The 26195-nt window shown below is 41.7% G+C and overlaps 1 protein-coding gene across 1 annotated transcript in view; it reads left to right on the top strand.

Annotated features, from left to right (window-relative positions):
- PLXDC2 (plexin domain containing 2) overlaps positions 1 to 26195 on the top strand; it is a 419557-nt gene that overhangs the window by 321889 nt on the left and 71473 nt on the right. The window contains exons 7-9 of the mRNA XM_075827580.1: positions 5346 to 5445; positions 8599 to 8694; positions 14994 to 15075. Of these exons, the coding sequence (XP_075683695.1) occupies positions 5346 to 5445; positions 8599 to 8694; positions 14994 to 15075 (278 nt within the window). The remainder of the gene's footprint in view (positions 1 to 5345; positions 5446 to 8598; positions 8695 to 14993; positions 15076 to 26195) is intronic.

Below are 26195 nucleotides of genomic sequence, written 5' to 3'. Positions count from 1 at the left end.
CACCAAGTTGATTTGGAGCGTGTAACTGGTCTGGAGGAGGCTGAACTCTTAATGGTTGGTAGGGGATCAAATACTTATTTCTCTGTGCACAATGCAAATAAATATATATCATTTTGACAATGTGATTTTCTGTTTTGTTTTTTATATATAATCTATCTCTCACTGGTAAAATTAACCTAGCCTAAAAATTCTAGACTGTTCATGTCTTTGACAGTGGGCAAACTTACAAAATCAGCAAGGGATCAAATACTTATTTCCTTCACTGTATATATATATATATATATATATATATATATATATATATATATATATATATATATAAGCGTAACACTGCTACTTTGTTGACTGAATAAAACCAGCATTTTTTTCACACATTGGAGTGCTGCAAGATTTTTCTATTCTTCTATATTGTCTAGTCTTTGGATCAGGACGACTTGCTTGGCACTCTTACAAGTTTGTTTTGTGAGTGCTGCTGTTTTCTATTTTCTCTATAAAAGGAATATATATATACATTGGAGTGCTGTTTCTTCATTTGAATTTTCATAGAAAATACATCGTCTCCAGGCGTCCAAAAGGTTAATATGCTCGTCTCTAGGGAGTTTGCTATGCTTACCTGCACATACCCTGCACTGTACTTTCTGACGCCTGGAGCTGATGTGTCTTCTCTCTTCCGACGCCAAGGTTGAAGGACCTGTGGGTGACGTCATCATTCCCAGCCAGCTTCTTTCACTGCAGACACAGCGTGACATCACCCACAGGTCCTTCAACCTTGGCGTCGGAAGAGAGAAGACACATCCGCTCCAGGCGTCAGAGTACAGTTGAACTTACAGCAGCATCACCATGTGCAGGTAAGCATAGCAAACTCCCTAGAGACGAGCATATTAACCTTTTGGACGCCTGGAGCCGATGTATCTTCTTTGTCCGACGACAAGGTTGAAGGACCTGTGGGTGACGTCACGCTGTGTCTGCTGTGAAAGAAGCTGGGTGGGAACGATGAGAAGTGTATGATGCTGATTTGTCAGCGTCATACACTTCTATTCACAACGCCCAGTTGGTAAAAACACAATACATGCCCAGTTGGTAAAAACACAATACACGCCCAGTTGGTAAAATGAGAAAACACGCCCAGTTGTCCATTGAAAAGCTCATTTGCATAAATATAAAATTGCTCATAACTTGGGCAAAAATGATCGTTTTTAAAAAAACAAAAACTTTGCTGTTATCTACATTGCAGTGGCCATCACATTCAATAGGAGATAGGGATTTGATAATCTGGTGACAGAGCCTTTTTGATGTATAAATAGTATGCAGTAAGCACCTAAATCCCACCTACTGGTGACTGCAGGCAGCCATAATTTTATCATTTAATTCTAAGCCGGGAATCTTTATCTGAAAAACATAACTCTGATATAAATCTGAGATAAGCACATAGTGTTGTACCTAAAATTAGATGGTTAAATTACAGATGTACATTATCCTGGGTTGTAGACAATGGTCTCCGTAACTATGAGAGACTGTGGATGATTTGGTCATGAAACAACAAGTCCTATAGATTTTGTTAGCTATTCTTTTTAGCTATTCACAGAAGAATATGTCTTCCATTTTTCTTTCCATGTAATCTTGATTGTAAAACTTACTTTCCAATTATAAGACCTCTTATTGTCAACATTTATTACAAACACACTTGCAAGGTCATTCCACCAACAGGATCTTTTTAAGTTTTTTTGCACTGGTCTGGTAAATGCATTGGCCTTGGAAAGAAGGTTTTAGACAGGGAATTAGTGTCTAAACATGATGAACAATTGTGACTGTATATGAGAGATAGGAACTAGAAATGGACCATTTCTTTTTTGGATTTTCAGTCTTGTTTTTGGATAATCGAAGGCTCTAGTGTACACAAGCTAGAAAATCACCAAGAGTTCCTAACGGCTGTGGAATACATTTTAATTGAATCATTTTCTTTTCTCCTAATCTATTTTGCAGTTATTTGCCTTTAATCAGATCCCTGTCAAGGTCAAATAAAATTCTTTTTTTCTTCGAGATTTTAACATCGGCTTTCTGAAAGTTAATGCATGGAGTTAATGTAACTATCATGTCTTCCATACACATCACACAGAGAAGAGCAGAATCCTGCTCTCCTATACCTATCACATATATAGAAGCTGTAGCAGCATGCAGGACATTATACAGCAGTAATGAGCAGTGTAGCTGAGGATCGAACACTGGGGTGAGATATAACACGTACTAGAAGCTGCAGCAGGGTCTTTGTGTCTTCCTGGCTCCATCCTCCCCTCCCCTCTCCATAGACTTCTATGAGCAGCTGTAACCAAATCCCTCAGTGAGTTGATGGATTTGGCAGTAAATTCAGAGTGAGGGACTAGTTAGGAGGGGGGAGTGGAGAAAGAAGCATTTTTCTCTCATTAGATATATTACAAAGTTTCTTATATTCGCTTGTACTATAACAAATGCAAAGTTTGCTGAAAGTTAGTGACCATTTAAATCATAATACAACATTTCAGAAGTAATGTAGAAGTGAAATCATTACTAAAGGGCAATTTCACTACGGAAAAAAGCTTTCCCCTACATATGTCTTTCTGACCAAGGTAGACATATTGACACAAAACATAATTTACAATCCACTAGTTAGACCAAATCATTACTCTATTACGGTAATGTTGATAGATAGATAGATAGATAGATAGATAGATAGATAGATAGATAGATAGATAGATAGATAGATAGATAGATAGATAGATAGATAGATAGATAGATGTAGAGAGCGCGAGATAGAATACATTTTATATATATATATATATATATATATACAGTGGCGGATTATAATATAGGTGTTTCGGGCGGCCGCCCGGGGCCCAAGCTTTTAGGGGGCCCATCGCAACCCATCATTTTAAATCGCTTAAGGTCGGACTCACTAATGGCCGTTCACAAGAAGCGCCGCTAATGGCCGTTGAGAGGGAGGGGCGGCCGGACTGCAGCAGAGGGCAGCGCAGTGCTGATGAGGAGGAGGGGGATGGATATCAATTGCTGGATAGGACTAGCAGACGTGCGTCTGCTAGCCGTGGTAGAACACGCCCCTCTGACGCTTCACGTACCGCCAGTGAGGAACAGACGAGAAGGGCGGTGGTCGAGCAACGAGGAGGTTAGTGTTCATGTTCGTCTCCATCTTAATTTACATCTAAGTGACTCCAGAGGACTCCATGAAGGGGGGAATAACCCCCCATCCCATCCCCCATAGAGCTCTCAGGATTTCAGTATTTATTATACAGCAGGGGGGGTTTGATCGGTGTAACTCACTGCAGAGGACTCTATGGGGGGACAATAATTTCCCTCCATAGACACTCAGCAGTGAGTTACACGCTCAAATCTCCCTGCTGTATAATAAATACTGAAATACTGAGGGCTCTATGGGGGATGGGGGGTTATTCCCCCTTCATGGAGTCCTCTGGAGTCACTTAGATGGTTAGAACCCCCCTCCCCCATTCAGTATAATCCCCCCTTCCCATAGAGCCTTCACTAGTTACTAATATATTACAAGGGTAAGTCAAATTGTCTGACTTCTGGGGGCTATATAGGGGGGTCTGAGCGACGGGCTCTATGGGGGGGGCTACCCCCCCCCCCCACAGAGATGTCAGAATCAGACACTCAGACCTCCCTATAGAGCCCCCAGAAGTCAGACAAACTCACCTCCCCTTGCAATATAATCCCCCCATACAGCCCTCAGTTTTCCCATAAGAAAAATGTATGACATATCCACAATCCGTAAGTCCCATAAAACTGAATGATGGTTACGGAAGCAGTGTCTCTCGCCGACTCCCTCTGATCACTAAAACTAAGCGGCGGAAGCACTCGTGTAAGCGCTGAGCCACTTGGTTTCTGTTTCCGGAAAGCTGAGCAGCTTATGTACGGGCTCATAGAAAGTCAATGAGCCCGTACACCGCTACTTTTGGCTTTCCGGAAAAAGCCAAACAGAAATGAAGTGGCTCCTCGCTCACATGAGCGCTTCTGCCGCTTAGTCTCCGCACCCGGACCCCCACCCATCAAAAGTTCTGACATGTCACTATGACATGTTAGACGTTTGTTAAAAATTGACTTACCCTTTAGGCCTCATTTACACGAGCGTGTGCGTTTTGCTCACGCAAAAACTGCGGCGTTTTCCGTGCGCAAAAGGCACTTAACGGCTCCATGTGTCATCAGTGTATGATGCGCGGCTGCGAGATTTTCGCGCAGCCGCCATCATTATGACTAGAGATGAGCGAACTTCTGAAAAGTTCGGTTCGGCTAGTTCGCCGAATTTCACGAAAAAGTTTGTTTCGGACCGAACCTGTAATTTCCGTGCGCCGAGCATGGTACTGTCCAGGGTGCTGATAGAGTTAATGGGCTGCACTAACTCTTTCAACAACCTTGACAGTACATGCTCGGCACACGGAAAATAAAATTTTAATGTAATAAAAAAAAATAAAAAATACGTTCATACTTACATTCCTCCTGTCCGGCCTCCAGCGGTGACGTGTCATCCATGTCGCTGCTGCAGCCAGTCACGCACGTCAGGATGACGTCAGAAGGCCGGCCTCCAGGGATGACGCTTCATCCCACGTGACGGCCTCTGCAGCCAATCACAGGCTGCAGCGGCCTCTGCAACCAATCACAGGCTGCAGCGGCCTCTGCAGCCAATCACAGGCTCCTCTCCTGAAATACTCTGTGCTGCCTTAAACTCTGTGGACAGGTCAGGATCCTGTTTCTTTTAAATGCTGCTGGGGAAACCGCTCGATCCATTATATAAGGCTGCGCTACAGTGCAGCATTTTAAAAAAAACAGGATCCTGACCTGTCCACAGAGTTTAAGGCAGCACAGAGTATTTCAGGAGATGAGCGTGCAGATTCAGTGCTGCTGTAAACTCTGCTCTTACCATTACGTAGCTCAGTCTGTTACCACTCCTCCACTCCTGTCCTCAATAACACCTTCAAATGATTGGCAAGTCACCACGTAATGGTAAGAGCAGAGTTCACAGCAGCACAGAGTATTTCAGGAGAGGAGCGTGCAGATTCTGTGCTGCTGTGAACTCTGTGTGAGGGGGGCCCAAGTTGTATCAACAGCCCAGGGCCCATGGTACACTTAATCCGCCACTGTATATATATATATATATATATATATATATATATATATATATATTTTACTTATAGAGGCAGAAATTTTATGAGCTGAATACTTTGTTGTTACCATAGTCATATAAGTAGGGGGCTTCCTTCTAGTAAATCGTAAAGCCTATCCTTATTATTTTTTATATGTAATTACAGCTTGTAATGCAATTACAATCCCTTTTCTTGCAGATACCGGTACCAGTAATGGAGATAAGCTCTACCAATCATCCTGTGAAAGTTGGCCTCTCAGATGCTTTTGTTGTGGTCCACAAGATTCAGCAGATTCCAAGTAAGTGCATTATAAATTGTCTTACTATGAGGCCGTAAATCCACAATGAAGATCCTTTAATTCCAGCATTCCATTACATAAAAATTCTGTTTCATTTTCTTCAGATTTTTTCTTTTACCAGTATTTTTAATGAAGAGTTAATGAGCGATGATCAGTAATGATGTACTGCAGATGTGACCATTTTAGTCAAGTGCAGTAAGTCTAGGAGCACCATCCTAATGATACTTCATGCCACTTTATATTTCAAATGGGACTACTATGTGAAGAAATAGCAATTTGTCTAAATTTCATTAATTTAATTCGTTTATCAGTTCTCTATAGTAGACTAAAACAATGTGTGGTATAAGTCTTTTCTCTATATGTTTCCTTCTCTTTGGATCCACTCTTGGACTTGGCAAAAAAACTGCATCAAATACTGCATCAAAACTGCATGTGTGAATCTAGCCTTAAGGGTTTGTCCAGATATATATATTTATATATATATATATGTGTGTGTGTGTGTGTGTGTGTGTGTGTGTGTGTGTGTGTGTGTGTGTGTGTGTGTATATATATATATGTATATATATATATATGTATATATATATATATATATATCCCATCAGTGTCCGTATCGTAGAGGCAAATCAAAAGACTGCTATGTGGCCCCTACAGAGAGGGGGGCCGGACCAGCTTGGCTGCATTCCTTATTTTTAATGAGCGGTGAGAACTTCTACAGGGATTTCCTCTCCACTATTCCTGCAAACAAGGATCATAGAAAGCGCTTATGTCACAATGGGTTAGGTTTAAGATAGTGTTGACCAGCAAAGGAAGGGAAGCCCATCTTTATCTTTGCTATGGAGCCCTCTAAACTCTAAAAATTAACCAAATTATTTAAACTCCTGCTCAGAATATTAATATATATTTACTTTTTTATATATCAAACTAGGCTACATACTGTATGTATTACACATCACACATCATTATCTCAAAAATAAAATCTAAAAAATGTAAAAGTAAAACGTCTGTTCCTGGATATTGTTTTGGATCGGAGTTTTAATACACTGCATATCCACATAATTGGAATTACTTACGTTAAAGACATTAACTCACACTTTACATATGGGACTAAATGATATTTGAAGTTTAAAGAATATTAGGCGAGGACTATGTAAGAATCCTGATAGAATGGGAAAATATATCGTCCCATAGAGAGACAAGAGTTTTAACTTTGCTTACTTCTTCATTCCAATATTCGAAAGACAGGCAAGCTATAAACCGGCAATGTTAGATGTCCGTATAAAATCATTTTATTCAGCTTTATATTTTATATTTTTATATTATTTTTATTAATTCCTTGTTTTCCGCGTGTTTGTGTTTCACCAAGCCCTAGCAGGAGCATAACTATAAGGATTGCAGAGGTTACAGTCGCACGAGAGCCATGAAGTCTAAGGGGCCCAATAGACCACTCTGCCCCATAGGAGGAGACCAGTACTCTTTATTACACATGGAAGGGGGGGGGGGGGACTATTACAGACTTTGCATTGAGGCCCAGGAGCTTCAAGTTATGCCTCTGGCCACCCTAGTAAAGTATTTGCAGCAAACTCAGATGAGCAATTTCCCTGTGGCACATCCTTTTCTTTACTCCTTTTGTTTAGGACCAAATATAGTACTTCAAAGAACTTTATCCCAACCAAATGTTGGTCATTGTTCATTTAGCTATAGAGTAGTATATGTAAAGTCAAAAACTCGAGACAGAAGGGATGGACAGGTATAAGAATCCGTCAGAAGATAGATAAAAACAATGTAGTGTGGACAACACATCTTGGGGTCAAGGTTACAAAGTTCCTATCTCAGTAGGAGACATCCAGATGGTAAAGAAAAACAGTAGCTGGTACATATTTGATGGTAGACCTAGATTTAAATTGACTCTTTCATCAACAGAGACATCAGTGTGGAAGGAAACATGTAGCCAACTCTTCATGCTACAAGAAATATAGGGAACAGAGATGTTAGCACATTCACACTTGTAGGTGCTAATCCAAGTTAAACTTTAGTAACCTTCAAGTTATGACATCATTCTATGTCTTCAGAGAGCAGTTCTAAGTAATATTGCTAGGATTCCAACAGTGGGGCCTACTACTAGGCTCAACAATGTAGGGCTCCTGTGAGTGGCGGATTAAGTAGACCATATGCCCTGGGCTGTTCCCGAATGTGGGCCCCCTTCTCCACTGCCACCCTGCTCCGCCATGACTATAGTCAACCCACCCTACTGCGTGAGCATTGACAAATGTGTGTTATGTCCCCTTGTCAAAGGGCTGTGTCCCTACATACTAACAGTTTACAACCATCGCTGACAGCATCACACTGTGCATGGACACATCCTCCTAACAATCAGAATGATAACAGACATCTGTCTGTTAGTCCTGGACTACACAAAGACTTTTTGTGGAATAGTGCCACACACTGCCCCCGGTAGATAGTGACAGTGCCCCCTGTAGATAGTGGCACAAACCTCAATTGTAGATAGTGCCACACACAGCCCACTGTAGATAGTGCCTCACACATCCCACTCTAGATAGTGCCTCACACATCCCACTCTAGATAGTGCCACACACAGCCCACTCTAGATAGTGCCACACACAGCCCACTCTAGATAGTGACACACACACACACACACACACACACACACACACAAGACAGCCTCCTGTAGATAGTGCTACACACTGCCTTTGTAGATAGTGCCACACACAGTGCCCAAGTAGGTAGTGCCACAAACAGTGCCCAAGTAGGTAGTGCCACACACAGTGCCTAAGTAGGTAGTGTCACATCGCCCATGTAGATAGCACCACACACAGTTCCGTGTATATAGTGCCAAACACCCTTTGCAGATAGTGCCACATAGCCTCCTGTAGATAGTGCCACACAGCCCCCATGTAGCCCCACTTCTCCACTTAGAACAGTAAATAGGATCCCTTCATTTTGTAGATTATTGGGTGCTCCAGCTGGCAGATCCCCTTCATGTTTGTCATATGACAAGTTTTGAGACATGTTGTGAACATCTTAAGTTGGAAATCCCCCTTAAAGTTATATGAACAAAATATTTACAGAAGATTTCTTGTTATTTTAGATTATATTTTCCACAGCTCAATTCTTTTCCATCTTATGTTTTACCAGATGTTCGCAGGAGAACAATCTTCGAATATCACAGGGTGGAACTGGAAATGTCTAGGATTACCAACTACTCTGCAGTCGAGATGCTGCCTCTTCCAAGTGAGTGAGCCATTTGCTGGATAATATGTCACTATTGGAACGACCATTCAATCCATTGATTTAATGAGCTGTGAAGTGGCTTTGAGTTTGAAGAATTAGCTTAATGAAAGAAATGTCTGAGAAAACATATACGTTGTGTATATCATCCCAGGAATAGGCAACCAGAAGATATATTATACAGCCTCCTACCTAATCATATATGCATTGTGTATCTTCCTTGTCTTATCATTATATAGATGAATGCACTCATGCTATTTGACTATAATTTTATGTATTTATGTTATAAGTTAGAGAAGGAAAGATGTGGTAGAGCAATTTATTCGTATATAATATGTGTGCTGCTTCAAACTGACATATTTATTATATTATATTAAAATATCTAAGAGCATTATGTGAATGAATATAGTACTGAGTGCCTCCGAAACACATGATAAAATATTCTGTTCATGAATTTGCTCAGAAGCTGAGCCTTCCAGTTTGAGCTCTTCTTTAACTACTGTATAGGCTCCTTTTTATTTGAAATTTGACTAATCTATTAGCCCAACCCCTGAGGATCTAAGCGAGTGTCATACATGGAAATGAGATCAAAATGGGCTTCTCCATCATGGCGCTTGTTTGTTTCTCCCACCACTCCCTTTTTATGACCCTTTGGGATAATCCTCACCCCCTTTTTTGCTAACAATGCAGTTACTCTGGAGAGAAGAGTGCTTTAAATGAAATTAAAGAGTTAAACATCTTTCTAATGTGGTCTACAAGCCCAGTAATAGCTCTACCTGTCTGCAAGGTCAAGTATACCTATAAGTTATTCTGTCTTGAAGTGCTTGGACATCTGGGAATACTTTAGAAATAGTAAGATTCTTTATGAATGTTGGAGGTAGCAGGTCTGAATAAGTCATTTAAAAGGCATTGTCTGTACTCTAAAAAATGTTTCCTGAGGGCCCCAAATAGGGGGGAAAAAATACTTAATCACCTTTCCTCCATTCTCCTTTGCATCTTCTTTGGTTCCCACACTAAGAATACAGCAGACAGACGAGATGCATGTAATCGTGACAACTACCAAGATCGCCATAGCGGCTAACAGCTAGGGAAAAAATTATATTACTAAATCATATCTAAAGGCCTGACATCATTTCTAAATTCACTGTTACTTTTAAGGGGGTGTATGACATGCTAAAAACATGGCTGCTTTCTTTCAGAAACAGTGTCGCTGGTTTTTATTGGCTGTGTCTTGGATTGCAGCTTAGCGCTATTCACTTAAATGGGACTGAGCTGCAGTACAAGACACCGCTCATGGACTAGGTTGGCGCTATTTCTGGAAAAAAGCAGCCATGTTTTATCATCTCCCTTTAAATAAAAACTCTAGAGATGAGCGAATTTTCCGAAATTCGTTTCTAGTCCTTTTCGAATAAGCAGTCCGATTCTATGCGAATCACAAGTACACAAATTGTTAAAAAAAATTAGGTCTGTATCCCCTATCCCATCACATTATTGCCTTCTACCAGAGGTAAACATTGGGAGGACCTACAGTGGGATACACCGCCTTAACCTGCCCATTGTCCTTCACAGCATGTACCTAACCAGATTCCCGCATCAGGATTCAGAAACAAGGAACATCTCCTCTGAATCTTGATGCTCCATGCGGAGTTTTCGGCCCTGGCGAAGCTCAGAAGATAACAGTTATGTTAGGAGCTTCCCAAAGGTTAGTGCTCCCCAGGCCGAGGGAACCTCCTAACGTAACTGTCCTAACACGACAGCCTCAGGGAGCAGGATCCACCGATGCCAGATCCACGAAGTCTGTTGCATGAGGCAGGCAGGAGAAGCTCCTGTGATCCCTGCCCTGATGAGACCTGAGTGCCTGGCAGCGCACTCACCTCCTCCGCCATCCTCATCGATGCTACCCACACTTCGGCGTCCCCACACCAGAGGGAGTCAGGTTATTCTTCTCTATTAATGCCCCATTCCCGTGTCCTTTGTACCACACACCCACCTGCACGGTGGCCCGACTATTCCCCCTTCAAAGCAACCAGAGTCCCCGGCAGCCTTTTAACTCCCCTGGGGTAGCCCCAGTGATGTAACTGTCCATATATGGATGATACATCACCAGAGTTTTCCTGGGGCAGTCCCAGTAACATAACATAACAACTGGTTGTGTAGATGCCGCTAGGGGCAATGGGCGGGCTCAGTGGAAAGCATTCGGGTGACGTATTGTGTTGTATACCTATACAGTGGGATGCATTGCAGCCGTCCATTGGAGGTATACGTTCGACGGAAGCCAATATTGTAATGTGAAGGGGGCTCGATTCGCTTTTGGGAAATCGGACCGAGTTTGATTAATGTAGAATCGATTCGCTCATCTTTAAGTGACTCCATCTTAGTATCCTGAATCTTTTTTTTTTGCTAATTCCCATTATAAATATTTTTTGTATTACACAGACTGGAGAAGCAGGCAGACAATATAGCAACAAGGGTACATTATCTCACATCTTTTAAAATAACATTGTAAAGATGAATATAATCCTGGGGCTCCTCGGTAGTTATGTAATAAAACTGTCACGAATATACATTGAATTGTTACACGGATGATGCAGTCATATTGAGGGATAGTGAGAATATTTTATATGGAGTATGGCAGTAAGAGCTGTGACTGAACATTTACAAGAAACCATCACAGGGTGGAAGGAAACATTTCCCTGTTATTGTTTTCACTTGAGTGGATTTAACAACTGATAGCATTATGTGAGCTTTCCTTTTTACAAAATTGCTTGCAATAAGGGCAGATACAGACGGACGTTGCGTTTTTGCGCGCGCAAACAACGAGGCATTTTGCGCGCGCAAAAAACATTTGACAGCTGCGTGTGTCATCCGTGTATGATGCGCTGCTGCATGATTTTCGCGCAGCCGCCATCATAGAGATGAGGCTAGTCGACGCCCGTCACTGTCCAAGGTGCTGAAAGAGCTAACTCTTTCAGCACCCTCGACAGTGAATGCCGAACACAATATGGAAAAACCTGTTGAAAAAAAGAAAAAGTTCGTACTTACCGAGAACTTCCCGGCAGTTGCCTTGGTGACGCGTCCTTGGTGACGCGCCTCTCGACATCGGGCCCCACCTCCCTGGATGACGCGCCAGTCCATGTGACCGCTGCAGCCTCTGCTTGGCCTGTGATTGGCTGGAGCTGTCACTTGGACTGAATTGTCATCCCGGGAGGTCAGACTGGAGGAAGAAGCCGGGAGTTATCGGTAAGTCAGAACTTCGTTTTTTTTTCTACAGGTTCATGTATATTGGGATCGGAAGTCACTGTCCATGGTGCTGAAACAGTTTAACTCTTTCAGCACCATGGACAGTGACTATCTCCTGACGTTGCGTACCGATAATTTTTTTGCCGGGTTCGGCCAAAACGAGTTCGGCCGAACCCGGTAAAGTTCGGTTCGCTTGTCCGGCTTCGCTCATCGCAAAGACACTCCGTTTGTATGTTCGGAAACAGAAAAGCACGTGGTGCTTTTCTGTTTACATTCATCCTTTTGACAGCTGGTGCGCTGTTTCAGTCGGTTCGCACGGAAGTGCTTCCGTGCAACCTGCGTGGTTTTCACGCACCCATTGACTTCAATGGGTGCGTGATGCGCGAAATACGCAGAGTTATTGAACCTGTCGCGCTTTTTGCGCAGCAGACAAATGCTGCGCAAAAAGCACGGACTGTCTGTACTGCCCCATAGAGTTGTATTGGTCCATGCGTGCCGCGTGAAAACCACGCGGCCCGCACGGACCGAATACACGCTCGTGTGAATCCCCCCTAAGGAAGATGCAAAATGCCAAAACAAAACCAGTCAAAGAAGGTATGATTTTATAGATTTAAACTGGAACCTATTGCGCCCATTGACTAAACAAATATAACTTGTTTTGTTTACCTAAAAGACAATGGAATAGAATAATAAACAACACATATTGTAATACTCTAATAATGCATAATAAGATATATGTGAGATATAGAGAGAAACAGCACAGGTCTTTACAGCTGGCAATTAGAATGTTTGTTTTGATCTTCTATAAGATAAATACAAGGTGGGCCATTTATATGGATACACCTAAATAAAATGGGAATGGTTGGTGATATTAACTTCCTGTTTGTGGCACATTAGTATATGGGAGGGGGGAAACTTTTCAAGCTGAGTGTTAACCATGGCGGCCATTTTGAAGTTGGCCATTTTGTATCCAACTTTAGTTTTTTCAATGGGAAGAGGGTCATGTGACACATCAAACTTATCGAGAATTTCACAAGAAAAACAATGGTGTGCTTGGTTTTAACGTTACTTTATTCTTTCATGAGTTATTTACAAGCTTCTCTTTGTTTACAGCCATTGACATGTCGCAGAGGTTAACACGTGAGGAGCGGATAGAAATTGTGTTGATGTCTGAACGCAGTACCCGGGTCATTGCAGCAGATTTCAATGCAAGACACCCTACGAGACCACCCATCTCCCATGCTACAGTTTGCAAACTGCTTGCCAAGTTTCGTGAAACTGGTTCAGTGTTGGATTTGCCCAAATGTGGATGCATGAAAACTGTCACTAATGAAGAAACATCAGTGGCTTTCCTAGCTTCATTCAGCAAGAGCCCACAGCGTAGCACTCGCCGCATGTCACTGGAGAGTGGCATCAGTCGAACATCCCTTTGGCGGATATTAGCTACTCACAAATGGCACCCTTACAAACTCCAGCTGCTGCAGCATCTCAACGAGGATGACCCAGATCGGCGCACGGAATTTGCAGAATGGGCAAAACAAAAATTGGAACAGGACCCTCAGTTTACACAGAACATTTTGTTCAGTGATGAGGCAAACTTTTATGTGAATAGTGAAGTTAACAAACAAAACCACCGCTATTGGTCTGACACTAACCCACATTGGATAGATCCCTCCAAGACTGTTGGAACACAAAAATTGATGGTATGGTGTGGTATATGGGGTACAAAGATAGTGGGGCCATTCTTCATCAATGGAAACCTCAAGGCCACGGGATATCTGAAATTGCTACATGATGATGTGTTTCCCTCTTTATGCGCTGAAGCTGGCACGTTCCCTGAGTTTTTCCAGCAAGATGGTGCACCACCACATTATGGGTGTCAGGTCCGAGCATTCATAGATGAACAGTTTCCTGGAAAATGGATTGGTCGTCGTGGGCCAGTTGAATGGCCCCCTAGGTCTCCCGATCTGACCCCCTTAGAATTTTATCTTTGGGGTCATCTGAAGGCAATTGTCTATGCTGTGAAGATACGAGATGTGCAGCAACTGAAACTACGGATACTGGAAGCCTGTGCTAGCATTTCTTCTGCGGTGTTGCTATCAGTGTGTGAAGAGTGGGAGAAGAGGGTTGCATTGACAATCCAACACAATGGGCAGCACTTTGAACACATTTTATAAGTGGTCAGAAACTTGTAAATAACTCATGAAAGAATAAAGTAACGTTAAAACCAAGCACACCATTGTTTTTCTTGTAAAATTCCCGATAAGTTTGATGTGTCACATGACCCTCTTCCCATTGAAAAAAACTAAAGTTGGATACAAAATGACTGACTTCAAAATGGCCGCCATGGTCAACACCCAGCTTGAAAAGTTTCCCCCCTCCCATATACTAATGTGCCACAAACAGGAAGTTAATATCACCAACCATTCCCATTTTATTTAGGTGTATCCATATAAATGGCCCACCCTGTAGATCATAGATAGATAGATAGATAGATAGATAGATAGATAGATAGATAGATAGATAGATAGATAGATAGATAGATAGATAGATAGATAGATAGATAGATAGATAGATAGATAGATAGATATGAGATAGATAGATAGATAGATAGATAGATAGATAGATAGATAGATAGATAGATAGATAGATAGATAGATAGATAGATAGATAGATAGATAGATAGATAGATGTAGAGAGCGCGAGAGATAGATAGATAGATAGATAGATAGATAGATAGATAGATAGATAGATAGATAGATAGATAGATAGATAGATAGATAGATAGATAGATAGATGTAAAGAGCGCGAGAGATAGATAGATAGATAGATAGATAGATAGATAGATAGATAGATAGATAGATAGATAGATAGATAGATAGATAGATAGATAGATAGATAGATAGATATGAGATAGATAGATAGATAGATAGATAGATAGATAGATAGATAGATAGATAGATAGATAGATAGATAGATAGATAGATAGATAGATATGAGATAGATAGATATTTCTATGACATGATAAATGAGTTATAACACTTTTTACTGTCTTCCCTCAGCTTGTCTCCAGTATAACAGCTGCGGTGCCTGTGTCAGATCCCAAATTGGTTTCAACTGCAGCTGGTGCAATAGTCTCCAAAGGTACAGTGAAAATGACTTTTCTCTATGTAATTATTTCTTCGGTTATAAGATAAAGGGATTGGATATCAGCTGAAATGGCTTCTTAAACCCTGGACTTTCTACATTATTGCTATTATTGGTGGTAGTACTGCTATGTATTGCACACTTACAGTGAAATTCTGTCTTCTTGTGGCAGGAGAAAATACTTTATTTATCTCTATGTAAACCTGAGCTGTCTCACACGCTGACAGCTTTTAAGGGGACCTGTCCAAATGGTCTTCTTTGCTTTGTATACTTGGCATTATATCAACCTAAATTTAGAATGATTACACTAGGCAAAGGTAATACAAACACATTTATGTGAAAAAGTATGGACTCCCCATGCAAAGTGTTTTATTTATGAACATATGTGGACAGATCAACATTTAAGCTTCATGAACACAGTATATGAAGATAAAGGTGATGGAATTGAGCAAAAAAACAAATTGCAATAATTGATTTTTTCTTAAAAATCATAGATATGCCTTTCCTTCTGTGCGAAAAAGTAAGAATCAGCACCTTAAAGACCTAAAATTAGAATCACGTGCACCATGTGGGGTGCAAATCATTAGAACACTGTTGGAGCAACTATTTGGGGTGTGTTCACATGTCGTAGTCAAATTATGTTTTTTGCCAAGATCTTGAGAAAATTGTGGCAAAAAAAATGCAAATTGACCACAACGTGTGAACACAGCCTGGTTTTCCCATATTCAATATTTATCATCTACCCAGAGTATAGGTGATAAATATCTGATGAATCTGGGTCTGACCGCTCCTGGTAGCTCCATGTGAATAGAGCGGTATTGCACATGTTCAGCCATCACTCTATTAATTTCTGTTGGGCTGCCAAAGATAGCACTGGACAGCACTATAGAAATGAATGGAGCAGTGGCTGAGCATGCGCAATACTGCTCCACAGTGGCGTAACTACCGCCGTAGCAGCAGTAGCGGCTGCTACGGGGCCCGCGGCATGAGGGGGCCCGTGTCGCCCGCCGGCACGGGCCCCCACCATGGCCGGAGGCTCCGCTAGCAGCCGCTATGGTTGCTACAGCGGGACGCCACTGAACACTACGGCAGAGCAGGGAGGTATCTCCCCGCTCTGCCATTAACTGGTTCCCGACCGCTGGCTGTATATTTACGGCCTGCGGTCAGGGTCCTTAAAACCCGAGCCATAGACTTTCTACGGCTCGGGTTTTAACTTGCAGCCCGCGCGATCGGGCAGCTGAATGTCGGGTCTCCGGCTGTCAGTGACTGCCGGGGACCCTGAGGAGAGGATAGAAGCAGCTTTCGCTGCTTCTGTCTTCTCTGATCACTTGTATGTGCGCTGTGTACAGGAATAGAGACAGCAGCAGCGGCGCTGTCGTTATTCCTCCCGGTGATCATGTGACTGGTCACATGGTCGCCGGGTGCCGTTAGTGGCAGGCTGCTGCTGGGTCTTACAAGACCCAGCACAGCCCTATTAGTGACAATCGTCACTATGAGAGGGCTGATTTCCCCTGTAACTGGGGCTGCTGTGCAGCTCCAGTTACAGTGTAAAAACATGGTGTAAAAGAAAGAAAAAAAAATATATAAAGTTCCCCAAAGATCTTCTTTGACCTTTGGGGGACAGACAATAGTAATAAAAAAATAATAAAGTAAAGTGCAAAAAATTTTTTAATAATAAATACACATAAAATACCCACCCCCCTAAAAAAACGTTCCCCCCGCCAATCATTGTTGTAACGCTAGCGCTGAGCCAATTACCCTAATATAGACATGTAATATATAAAAAATTACGGTAGAAAATGGCGATCACAAATAAAAAGTCTATTTTAGGGTAAAACTTTGTTATTACCAGAAAAAAAATAGCTGAAATGTAAAAAAGCTTATTTTTTTACTATTATTTTCAAACTTTATGAATAAAAATTCTAAAATAGCAAAAAAGGTGTGTATAAAAATGATACAAAATGAAACCTGCATTGTCTACGGAAAAAACGACGCAAAAATCACGTCGTTAGCCCAACAAATAAAAAAGTTATAGCCATTTAACTAACACGTGCTAAAAAGGGCTAAATGATGTCTGGTCCTGAAGGCTCAAAATAGAGCAAAAGACATGTATCCCGCCCCCCCTCTCCACAGGATATCCACAGGACATGTATCCCCCCCCCCCCCTCTCCACAGGACAGGGGATACATGTGTGATCGCTGGCACTGATAGGGAGAACGGGGGACTGAAAGTCCCCTGAAGTTCTCCATCACAAACCTCGGACTTCCGGGGTCTGTGTCGGCAGCTCTGTAGAAATGAATGGAGCGCCGGTCGTGCTTGTGCGCATGCGTGACCAGCGCTCCTTTCAATTTCATTGAGCTGCGCAGACGCCGGAAGTCAGAGGTTTGTCATGGAGAAGTTCAGGGGACTTTCAGTCCCCCGTTCTCCCTATCGCTGCCAGCGATCACACATGTATCCCTTATCCTGTGGAGAGGGGATACATGTATTTTGTAGGACACTCTGTAGGTCGCATTTTTTTGGGAGGGGGGACGCTGTATGGCGTTCCCTACAGGGGGGGGGTGGCTGTATGGCGTTCCCTACAGGGGGGGAGCTGTATGGCGTTCCCTACAGGGGGGGAGCTGTATGGCGTTCTCTACAGGGGGCTGTATGGCGTTCCCTACAGGGGGGGCTGTATGGCGTTCTCTACAGGGGGGGCTGTATGGCGTTCTCTGCAGGGGGGCTGTATGGCGTTATCTACAGGGGGGCTGTATGGCGTTATCTACAGGGGGGCTGTATGGCGTACTCTACAGGGGGATGTATGGCGCTATCTACAGAGGGGGGGCTGTATGGATGGCGTTATCTACAGGGGGGGGGCTGTAAAAAAGGTACTATCTACAAGGGGGGGTTGTGTGACACCCAGGGGAGGGGGGGCCCCAGTCAAAAGTTTGCTATGGGGCCCAGTCTTTCCTAGTTACGCCCCTGCTGCTCCATTTATATGGGGCTCCCAGTTTCGGCAGGGTAAGCCTGTTCTAGCAATCGGTGGGGGTCCCAGCGGTCAGACCTCCACCAATCAGATATTTTTTTTACCTTTTCTGTGGACAGGTGATAAATATGGATTATGGGAAAACCCCTTTACAAGGGGAGAAAATTTCCAACAACGGCCAACTAGCCCAGGTCGGTCTTCCCTGCAAGGTCAACCTGAAAACCGAACACAATATTCTCAAAGAAGTCACTAAGATCAGCAGAATGTAATCACCTACAAGTAGATCCCGTCACTATTGATGTCAAAGTCCATGAGTCTACCATCAGAAGGAAGCTGCACAAATTAAATCTACATGGGAGGTGTGCCAACAGGAAAGCTAAGGAAACATAAGGGCAGAACTAGTTTGCCCGAAAAAACACCTTGGCAATGAGCAGGTCTTCTGGAACAATGGGCTGTGGACAGACAAGGCAAAGAAAGTTGGCCATAATACCAAAAAACTAGTTTGACAAAAATCAAAGAACCTGATACCAGCAGTGTAAAGCAGTGATCCTAAACATATCAGTACATATATCGAAAATGGCGGTAAAAAGAAATCCTAAAAAGTATGGATCTAAAATCCATCAAGAGGCTATTGAGGGGATTGTAAAGGGACAGTCCACGCAAGTAACCCCTCAAACATTTCACAGATGAAAATAAATCTACATGTAGAAGTAGGAAAAAAATTCTCCCAGTCGATGTGAGAAACTGGTAGACCGATATAAGAAATGCTTGCTGCAGGTTCTTTCTGCTAAAGGGCAACACTAGACATCGGATCTTTAGATGGGGTGTTCTTACTTCTTCACGTGATTGCGTATATACGAGTTCTTATACTGGTAGTTTTCTATCTGATAAAAATGTTATTCATTTTGTGCCATATTCACGGAGATGATCTATATGGGCGACGTATGCGTTAAACACGTGCCTAATAGTGGCATCCGTCACCCATAGACTATAATGGCATCTGTTTAACGTATACACCATGAACAGGGTCATAAGAGTTTATGACATATACGTTTAACACCATTAAACTCTATGGTGACGGATACCACTGTTAATGCATCTGTCATATCCTACGTTTAACATATATGTCGAGAGCTTCCCCCAGCATATTTATAAAATGTAGGGCAAAAACGTGATGTGCACAGAGCCTTACCAACGGGAAATTGTATTTAACAAAGTCAAAAGGTTTTGTTCTAACACATTTTCAGATTGTGTTGGTTACAAAACACAATGTAAAGACTGAATTTCCTATAATGTTATGTGCATATGTTTTGCATATATTAAAGTTGATATAGGGACTGCTTCAGTAATCCATGTGGATATTCTGCTTAAAGGTGTACGGCTGAATTATGTCCCAAAAGTAGTTAGGCTGAATTGTGTACTTCAGTGGTTAAATTATTTAATCTGCGGTTTAGGCTGTACAGATGCTTAAATGAGTTTTCCCATCCTGGACAGTTATGGCATATACACGGGATATGCCATAAATGTCTGATAGATGTGGTACCACCTCTGAGACCTGCTCCTATCTCTAGAACAAGACCCCCTAAATCCCATTCTACATTGCTCGGTTCCCGCTGACTCCTGGCCACTTCCTGATTAGATGGTCGGGAGATACAGAAACAGCCGAGCACGCCGTGCTTTGCTGTTTCCATGAGTCTCTCAGCAAGCGTGGCTGTTTCCTCTCAATGTAAATAGATGATGAGAAAAGTTGAGAATGCTAATAAATATGTAGAGATAAAAGAAAAATTCTTTTAAAAACAAACCACATTGTTATCTATGATATGTAATGTACAGTGGTTGTTCTACTTGTGGGACATATAAACTATTTTAAAATTAATATTCTATAATACTGCACTATAAAAAAGTGTAGGTTGTGATTTCCATTTCTAAGGCCCAATGCACACGACCGTAAACATTTTCTCCGTAATTGCGGACCGTAATACGGTCCGCAATTACGGATCTATTAGCTTCTATTGGCTGCGGACACCTTTCCGTAGCGCTATGGATAGGTGTCCGTGCTGTAGAAGAGAACTGGAGGAGTGCAAGACCAAAAATGGGGGCAGTCACCAACTAAAGTAATTAAAGTCACCCAATCCATTTTTTGATCTTGCACTCCTCCCGTTCTGCCCTGGGTGATTTTAATTAGTTTAATGCTGGTTCCTACAATCCCCAGATATATGTAGGCTTAGTCCCAGCACTGGGTGTATATGCAGCGTAGGTCCCCACCTTATAGAGGTCGCATTATCATGGCAGATGGGCTCACACAATTTGATCAAAATGTGCACTAAGAACCTCCCTATTGTAAGTAGATTTCGCAGTAACGCATATTTATTTATATTTAGCGGCTTAGGTTACATTGGTGTTCGCAGTGTGCTGTCGCCATTTTCTTGTGTGCTGTAAAAATTTGCAGTCACAGGCGTTCTTGCACCTGCATACACGTTTTGTTTCATTTTGTTGGAATGTGCTGTTAAAATTTTTGTGTTGTATAGATAGATAGATAGATAGATAGATAGATAGATAGATAGATAGATAGATAGATAGATAGATAGATAGATAGATAGATAGATATGAGATAGATATGAGATAGATAGATAGATAGATAGATAGATAGATAGATAGATAGATAGATAGATAGATAGATAGATAGATAGATAGATAGATAGATGATAGATAGATAGATAGATAGATAGATAGATAGATAGATAGATAGATAGATAGATAGATAGATAGATAGATAGATAGATGATAGATAGATAGATAGATAGATAGATAGATAGATAGATAGATAGATAGATAGATAGATAGATAGATAGATAGATAGTTAATACAATGCTATAGGAACTCCATATGCCGCCATACACACTGCTTGCACACGGCATGAGACCTAATGTCTGATTTACTAATATGTAGCCTTTTTTTACGTTTTGGCTGGAAATCTTCTTTAGGGGAGAGGACAATAGAGGTTTCCTTAGACGCTTTGCCTTGGTTTAGCTAGAAGATTGGGAATTTTTACTTTCCCTGATAACAAATTTTTTTTTTCCTAAATAAAATAAGCGTAGAATGTTTCACAATGCGGCCGTCTGATATCCCGGTACACTATTTGGGATAACATTTTGTTTTATCTCCTCTTTCTTGCAAGTTTAATCATCATTCTGAGGAGCTGAACTCTAATCATTTGCTAAAAACACATTTCATACAGGTATATTATAAATTGTTAAATGTGAACTTTATTTCTGATAAGAGAAGATAGGGAGTTTATGGAGCATAAAATTGTTCTCCACCCAGTATCTTCAAACCCTCTCCAAGTGCGGTTTTAATGTAACAAGATAATTTGTGTGCACAAACTGCATAAAACTGTATGGAAATTTGCATTTAATAATAGAAGATTTGATATTCAAGGCAGGCAACCTTCATTCGGAGGAGCAAAAATAGCAGCTCTAGAAAACGTTGCGAACAATGTTCTGACTCGAATATTACAACCACTCGGTAAAGATATTAATGGAAGTGACTACGAGCGGCTAAATGAGAGGCTTCAATAATAACAGCAAATAGTTTTATTTTTATTTTTGATCTTCACATTAAGGGTATGTTCACATGGCAGCGTCCGTAATGGCCGAAATTACGGGGCTGTTTCCAGGAGAAAACAGCCCCGTCATTTCAGCCGTAACGGCATGTGCAGGCGCTTGAACGCCGCGTCCATTACGGACGTAACTGGAGCTGGTTTTCCATGGAGTCCATGGAAAACGGCTCCATTTACGTCTGAAGAAGTGACATGACACTTCTTTGGCGCGGGCGTCTATTTACGCACCATCTTTTGACAGCGACGCGTAAATATACGCCTCGTGTGAACAGACAAACGTCAGCCCATTGCTTTCAATGGACAGATGTTTTTCAACGCTTTCAAGCCGTAATTTCGGACGTAATTCGGGGGTTAAAAAGCCCGAATTACGTCCGTAAATAGGCCGTGTGAACATACCCTAAGTCATATTATACAGAGTAGATGCTGAATAGAATAGAAGGTTGGGACTAAGGAATTAAAGAAATGCATAGATCTGTATTTAAATCTTCAGGTACCAAAGCTTTCAATGCCTCAATGTCCAGAGAAAAATTTCATTGGGTACAAAACATTATTTTTTTGTTCTATACTTTTTATTGCGACATAGAAGGGCATTTCATATGGTACTGAAAGGGATCCAGTATCTTATAGCTTCTTAAGCTATATCAAGCGGAAAAATGGGCAGCGTGATCTGTTGTTAAAGGGAAACTATCAGCAGTTTTGAGGCCTCAAAACTGTTGACAGGGTGATATATGGGAGGGGAAGGGCATTAAACTCACCCTTTTCCTCGGTCTTACAAGTTTCATGACCGAGAAACCGACATTGGATTCCCCCACTCCCTTATCTGAATGATGGCTCTAGCAGGCCAAACGGGAGTCTGCTAGAACCGTCACTCAGAGCAGAGGGGCGGGGCTTGCAGCGTGCAGTGCAGGAGCACTTGCACATCAAGTCCCGCCTGGGTGGCACTTCCAATCGGCGGTCGGAGGAATTAAACATTATTTTCTCGGTCATGCAACTAGCATGACCAAGAAGAAAGGTACGTTTAAAATTCCCTTCCCCTCCCCTATATCACTCTGGCATCAAAACTGCCGACAGGTTCCCTTTAAAGTGGTAGACGTATGTATTTACACATCCTAGCTACACGGTTCATTAACAATTAGGACATATATATATGGACACAAAGGGTTAATAAGCATTTATAGTTAAAGGGGCTCCAAGACCTGAACATTTAGTATGAATTTTACTCAATACGAATTTTTAAAGGGGTTTTCTACTTTAGATAATCCTTTCTCACACGAAAAGTTACCTGTCCATGAGCTGGCCCTACCAGGCGCCCCGTGATCACCTGTTTTCTTTGTGGCAGGAGAAATAAAGCATTATAAAAGTGATTAAAATCAGTTAAAGCAAAGACATACTGATCGACACATAACCCTCCACCCTTGCGTTGAAGGGGTCCCCAGCAGGGGACCCTTATACATTATATATGGTCTAATAGGGCATATGGTAAGGGGTTGTCTAAAACAAACAAACAAACAAATAAATGTTTACATCATTTATAGGGAACCTGTTATGCGATACATGCTGTCCGATCTCCAGACGTCTATGTTAGAGAGTAGCAGGAGCTGAACAGATTGATATATACTTTGTAGGAAAAGATTCAGGATAATTTGTATATTTATTGATATAAATCCCTGCTGATTTTGAGCTTTGAAGACCAGTGGGCGGATCTATTCAGTGATTGACAGTCTTTCCTGTATGAGTGTGCATAACTGTCAATCACTGAGTAGGACCGCCCACTGGGCTCCTAAGCTCAATGTGAGAAGGAATTTATATTAATAGAATACAGGTTATCCTGAATCTTTTCACACAAAACAATATATCAATCTGCTCAGCTCATCCTGCTCTATAACATCCTGCCTACAGATCAGACAGCATATCCCCATGACAGGATCCCGCTCGTTACACTGATTGCTGGCTGTTAGATACAGCTGACACGCTCATTCTTTGTAGTGGACTCAGACGGTGAGCCCGCTCCATACTCCTCCGCCCGACCTCCACCGTATACATATGGTTGATGTCGAGAAGGGGGTTAATGTTATTTTTTTTATAATTTAGACAATTTTCCAATACACTTTCTATGTTGCTAACTGTTTGCAAGAGCAGAAAAGTCCTTAGTGGAAAAGCCCTTTAATTCCCCACAGTTTTTACTTTCAGTAAATAAAAATTGTATATGGTCATGTGATGGACGCACAGGTGGACGGCTCGTTACGTTATGTGTATGAGAGCTGTGTCTTCTAATGATCCCAGCACCTGTGTGTCCATCACATGACCATGGAGAGGATTTTATCCCCTGAAAGCAAATAATGAATGTTCCTACTGAATAACAACAAGCAGAGATCTTAAAAACCATGAGAAATTAATACAGAAAGTATATTGAAAAAATTGTACAACTTTTATTTATACAAAAAATAACATTAATTTGCTGAAACTTTAAATCATATTTTATATTCTGGTGATACTTCATTTTCAATACTAGATTAATATCTTTTTCTGACTATTGGATTTTTTCCAGACTAAAACTTTTATGGGGAAACCTCTAAAATCTTATTAAAGGTACTCAAAGAATAGGAAGTCCGGTTTTCATTAAAAAAAACCTGGAGCATATTTACTGGTATGTACCAGTATGGCATTTTAGTGTGGCATGCGCTGTATTCCTCAACTATTCATCAGGGTGTACCTGGCATATCTCTACTTAATTTCTCTGAGTGGAGAAGTGGTAGAAATCTTTAGTACAGAATTCGCACAGGTTGCGACTTGCAAGTGGTAGAAGGCTTAAGAAATATGGCGCTCAAGTATACATTGTTTTGTAATGTAATTAGGCCAGAAAACTGCTGTAACTTTATTAATAAATATACTTCACTATCATTAATTTCTGCATCCTCATTGAGTAGCAGCGCCGTGGTTACATCCCTCTTTTTTCTACCTCAAAATTGCCAGTATTAAAGGAGTTGTCCAGTCCCTAAAAATTGATGGTCTATAGCGGCGGTTCACAGTATTACAACCTTCTAGTATTGAAGTGAATGTGAGAAGGCTGTAATAATGTGAAACGCCGCTACAAGTTTGTCAGCGATGCACAGTGTGAGCAGTAAAAGTAATGAAGGGGAAGCAGCCCTCGTACGAGCGCTATGGCCCCTTCAAAACAGTTGATCAGCAAGGGTCCCAGCCGATCAGATATTGATGGCCTATCCTGAGGATAGGCCATCAATTTTTAGGGACTGGAAATCCCCTTTAATGTATATGAACATATAGAAGGGGTGTCTGTTACTTCCTGTTATAGTCAAAGCAGAAAGCTCCTGCAAAGAGTAGTTTGCCCTCTGTAGGAATGGACGCCATGCCATGTGGACATTTCTCCTAGCAGCTGACCACCAGGGGTCCCGACAATGGATCCCATCTGCAATTTTCTCATTATCAGCTAATCTTCCAAGTGAGAAGTCAACAATACTTTTAGGGCACCTTCACACGTGGCAGAGCTTTTCCGCTGCAAATGTTGATGCAGATTTGTGGAAATTACGCAACGAATCTGCACCAGCATTTGCATATTTGATAGGTAATTCAGACGTTGCAGAAAACACAGAGGACTTGCCACAGATTTCAGTTTTTGCATTGCAAAGGCTGAAATCTGCAGTGAAATTCCACTTCTTCTCCGCAACAGACAGTGCATGCTGCGGAGGGGAAATTCTGCACCGCAGCCTATGGTCCGCAGCCGAGTTTTCCGCAACGTCTGAACTAACTTGCCTAAAAATGTATTGAAACAAATGTAAAAAACAGACACTGGAGAATTCCACTGCGGACTGTCCGCAGCGGAATTCCCCAGCAATTCCGCCACGTGTGAACATGCCCTAACAATGTAACGTTCACAAAATGCTAAAACAGTTAGGGTATGTTCACACGCAGTGGTTTCAGACGTAATTCGGGCGCTTTACGCCTCGAATTACGCATGAAAAAACGCCCCTAATACGCCTACAAACATCTGCCCATTGCTTTCAATGGGTTTTACGGTGTTCTGTTCCCATGAGCCTTAATTTTACGCGGCTCGTCAAAAGAAGTGCAGGTCACTTCTTGGGACGTTTTTGGAACCATTTTTCATAGATATTAAAAACGGCTCCAAAAACCCTGCGAAAAACGCGAGTTGCTGAAAAAACTTCTGAAAATCAGAAGCTGTTTACACTTGAAAACAGCTCCATATTTTAAGGCGTTTTTTTGTTAAGCGTGTGAACATACCGTTAATTGTATTTTTTGCATTTTATTTCAAGTTAACACCAGTTATTCCAATGGTTTCTGGTAGGGGAAACGTAAATAAAACATTTCTAAATAACCTATTTTGTTCGGAAAGTAAGTTGTATAAGCTGTCAAGACAAGATTTAACAATGGTCCTGGGCACATTTCTGTCCCAGAAAAAATGGTTGTCAAGCCCTTGGCTGCATAACTGAAATACTAAGGGCCTGTTCACATCTGCGTCAGTGTTTCCATTGCTCTGCTTAGTCAGAGGAACACAACAGT

This window comes from Rhinoderma darwinii, chromosome 5 (assembly GCF_050947455.1).
Source record: "Rhinoderma darwinii isolate aRhiDar2 chromosome 5, aRhiDar2.hap1, whole genome shotgun sequence".
Lineage (NCBI taxonomy): Eukaryota > Metazoa > Chordata > Amphibia > Anura > Rhinodermatidae > Rhinoderma > Rhinoderma darwinii.
The sequence above is the reverse complement of the archived record's forward strand: the minus strand, read 5'-3'. Positions and strand labels throughout refer to the sequence as shown.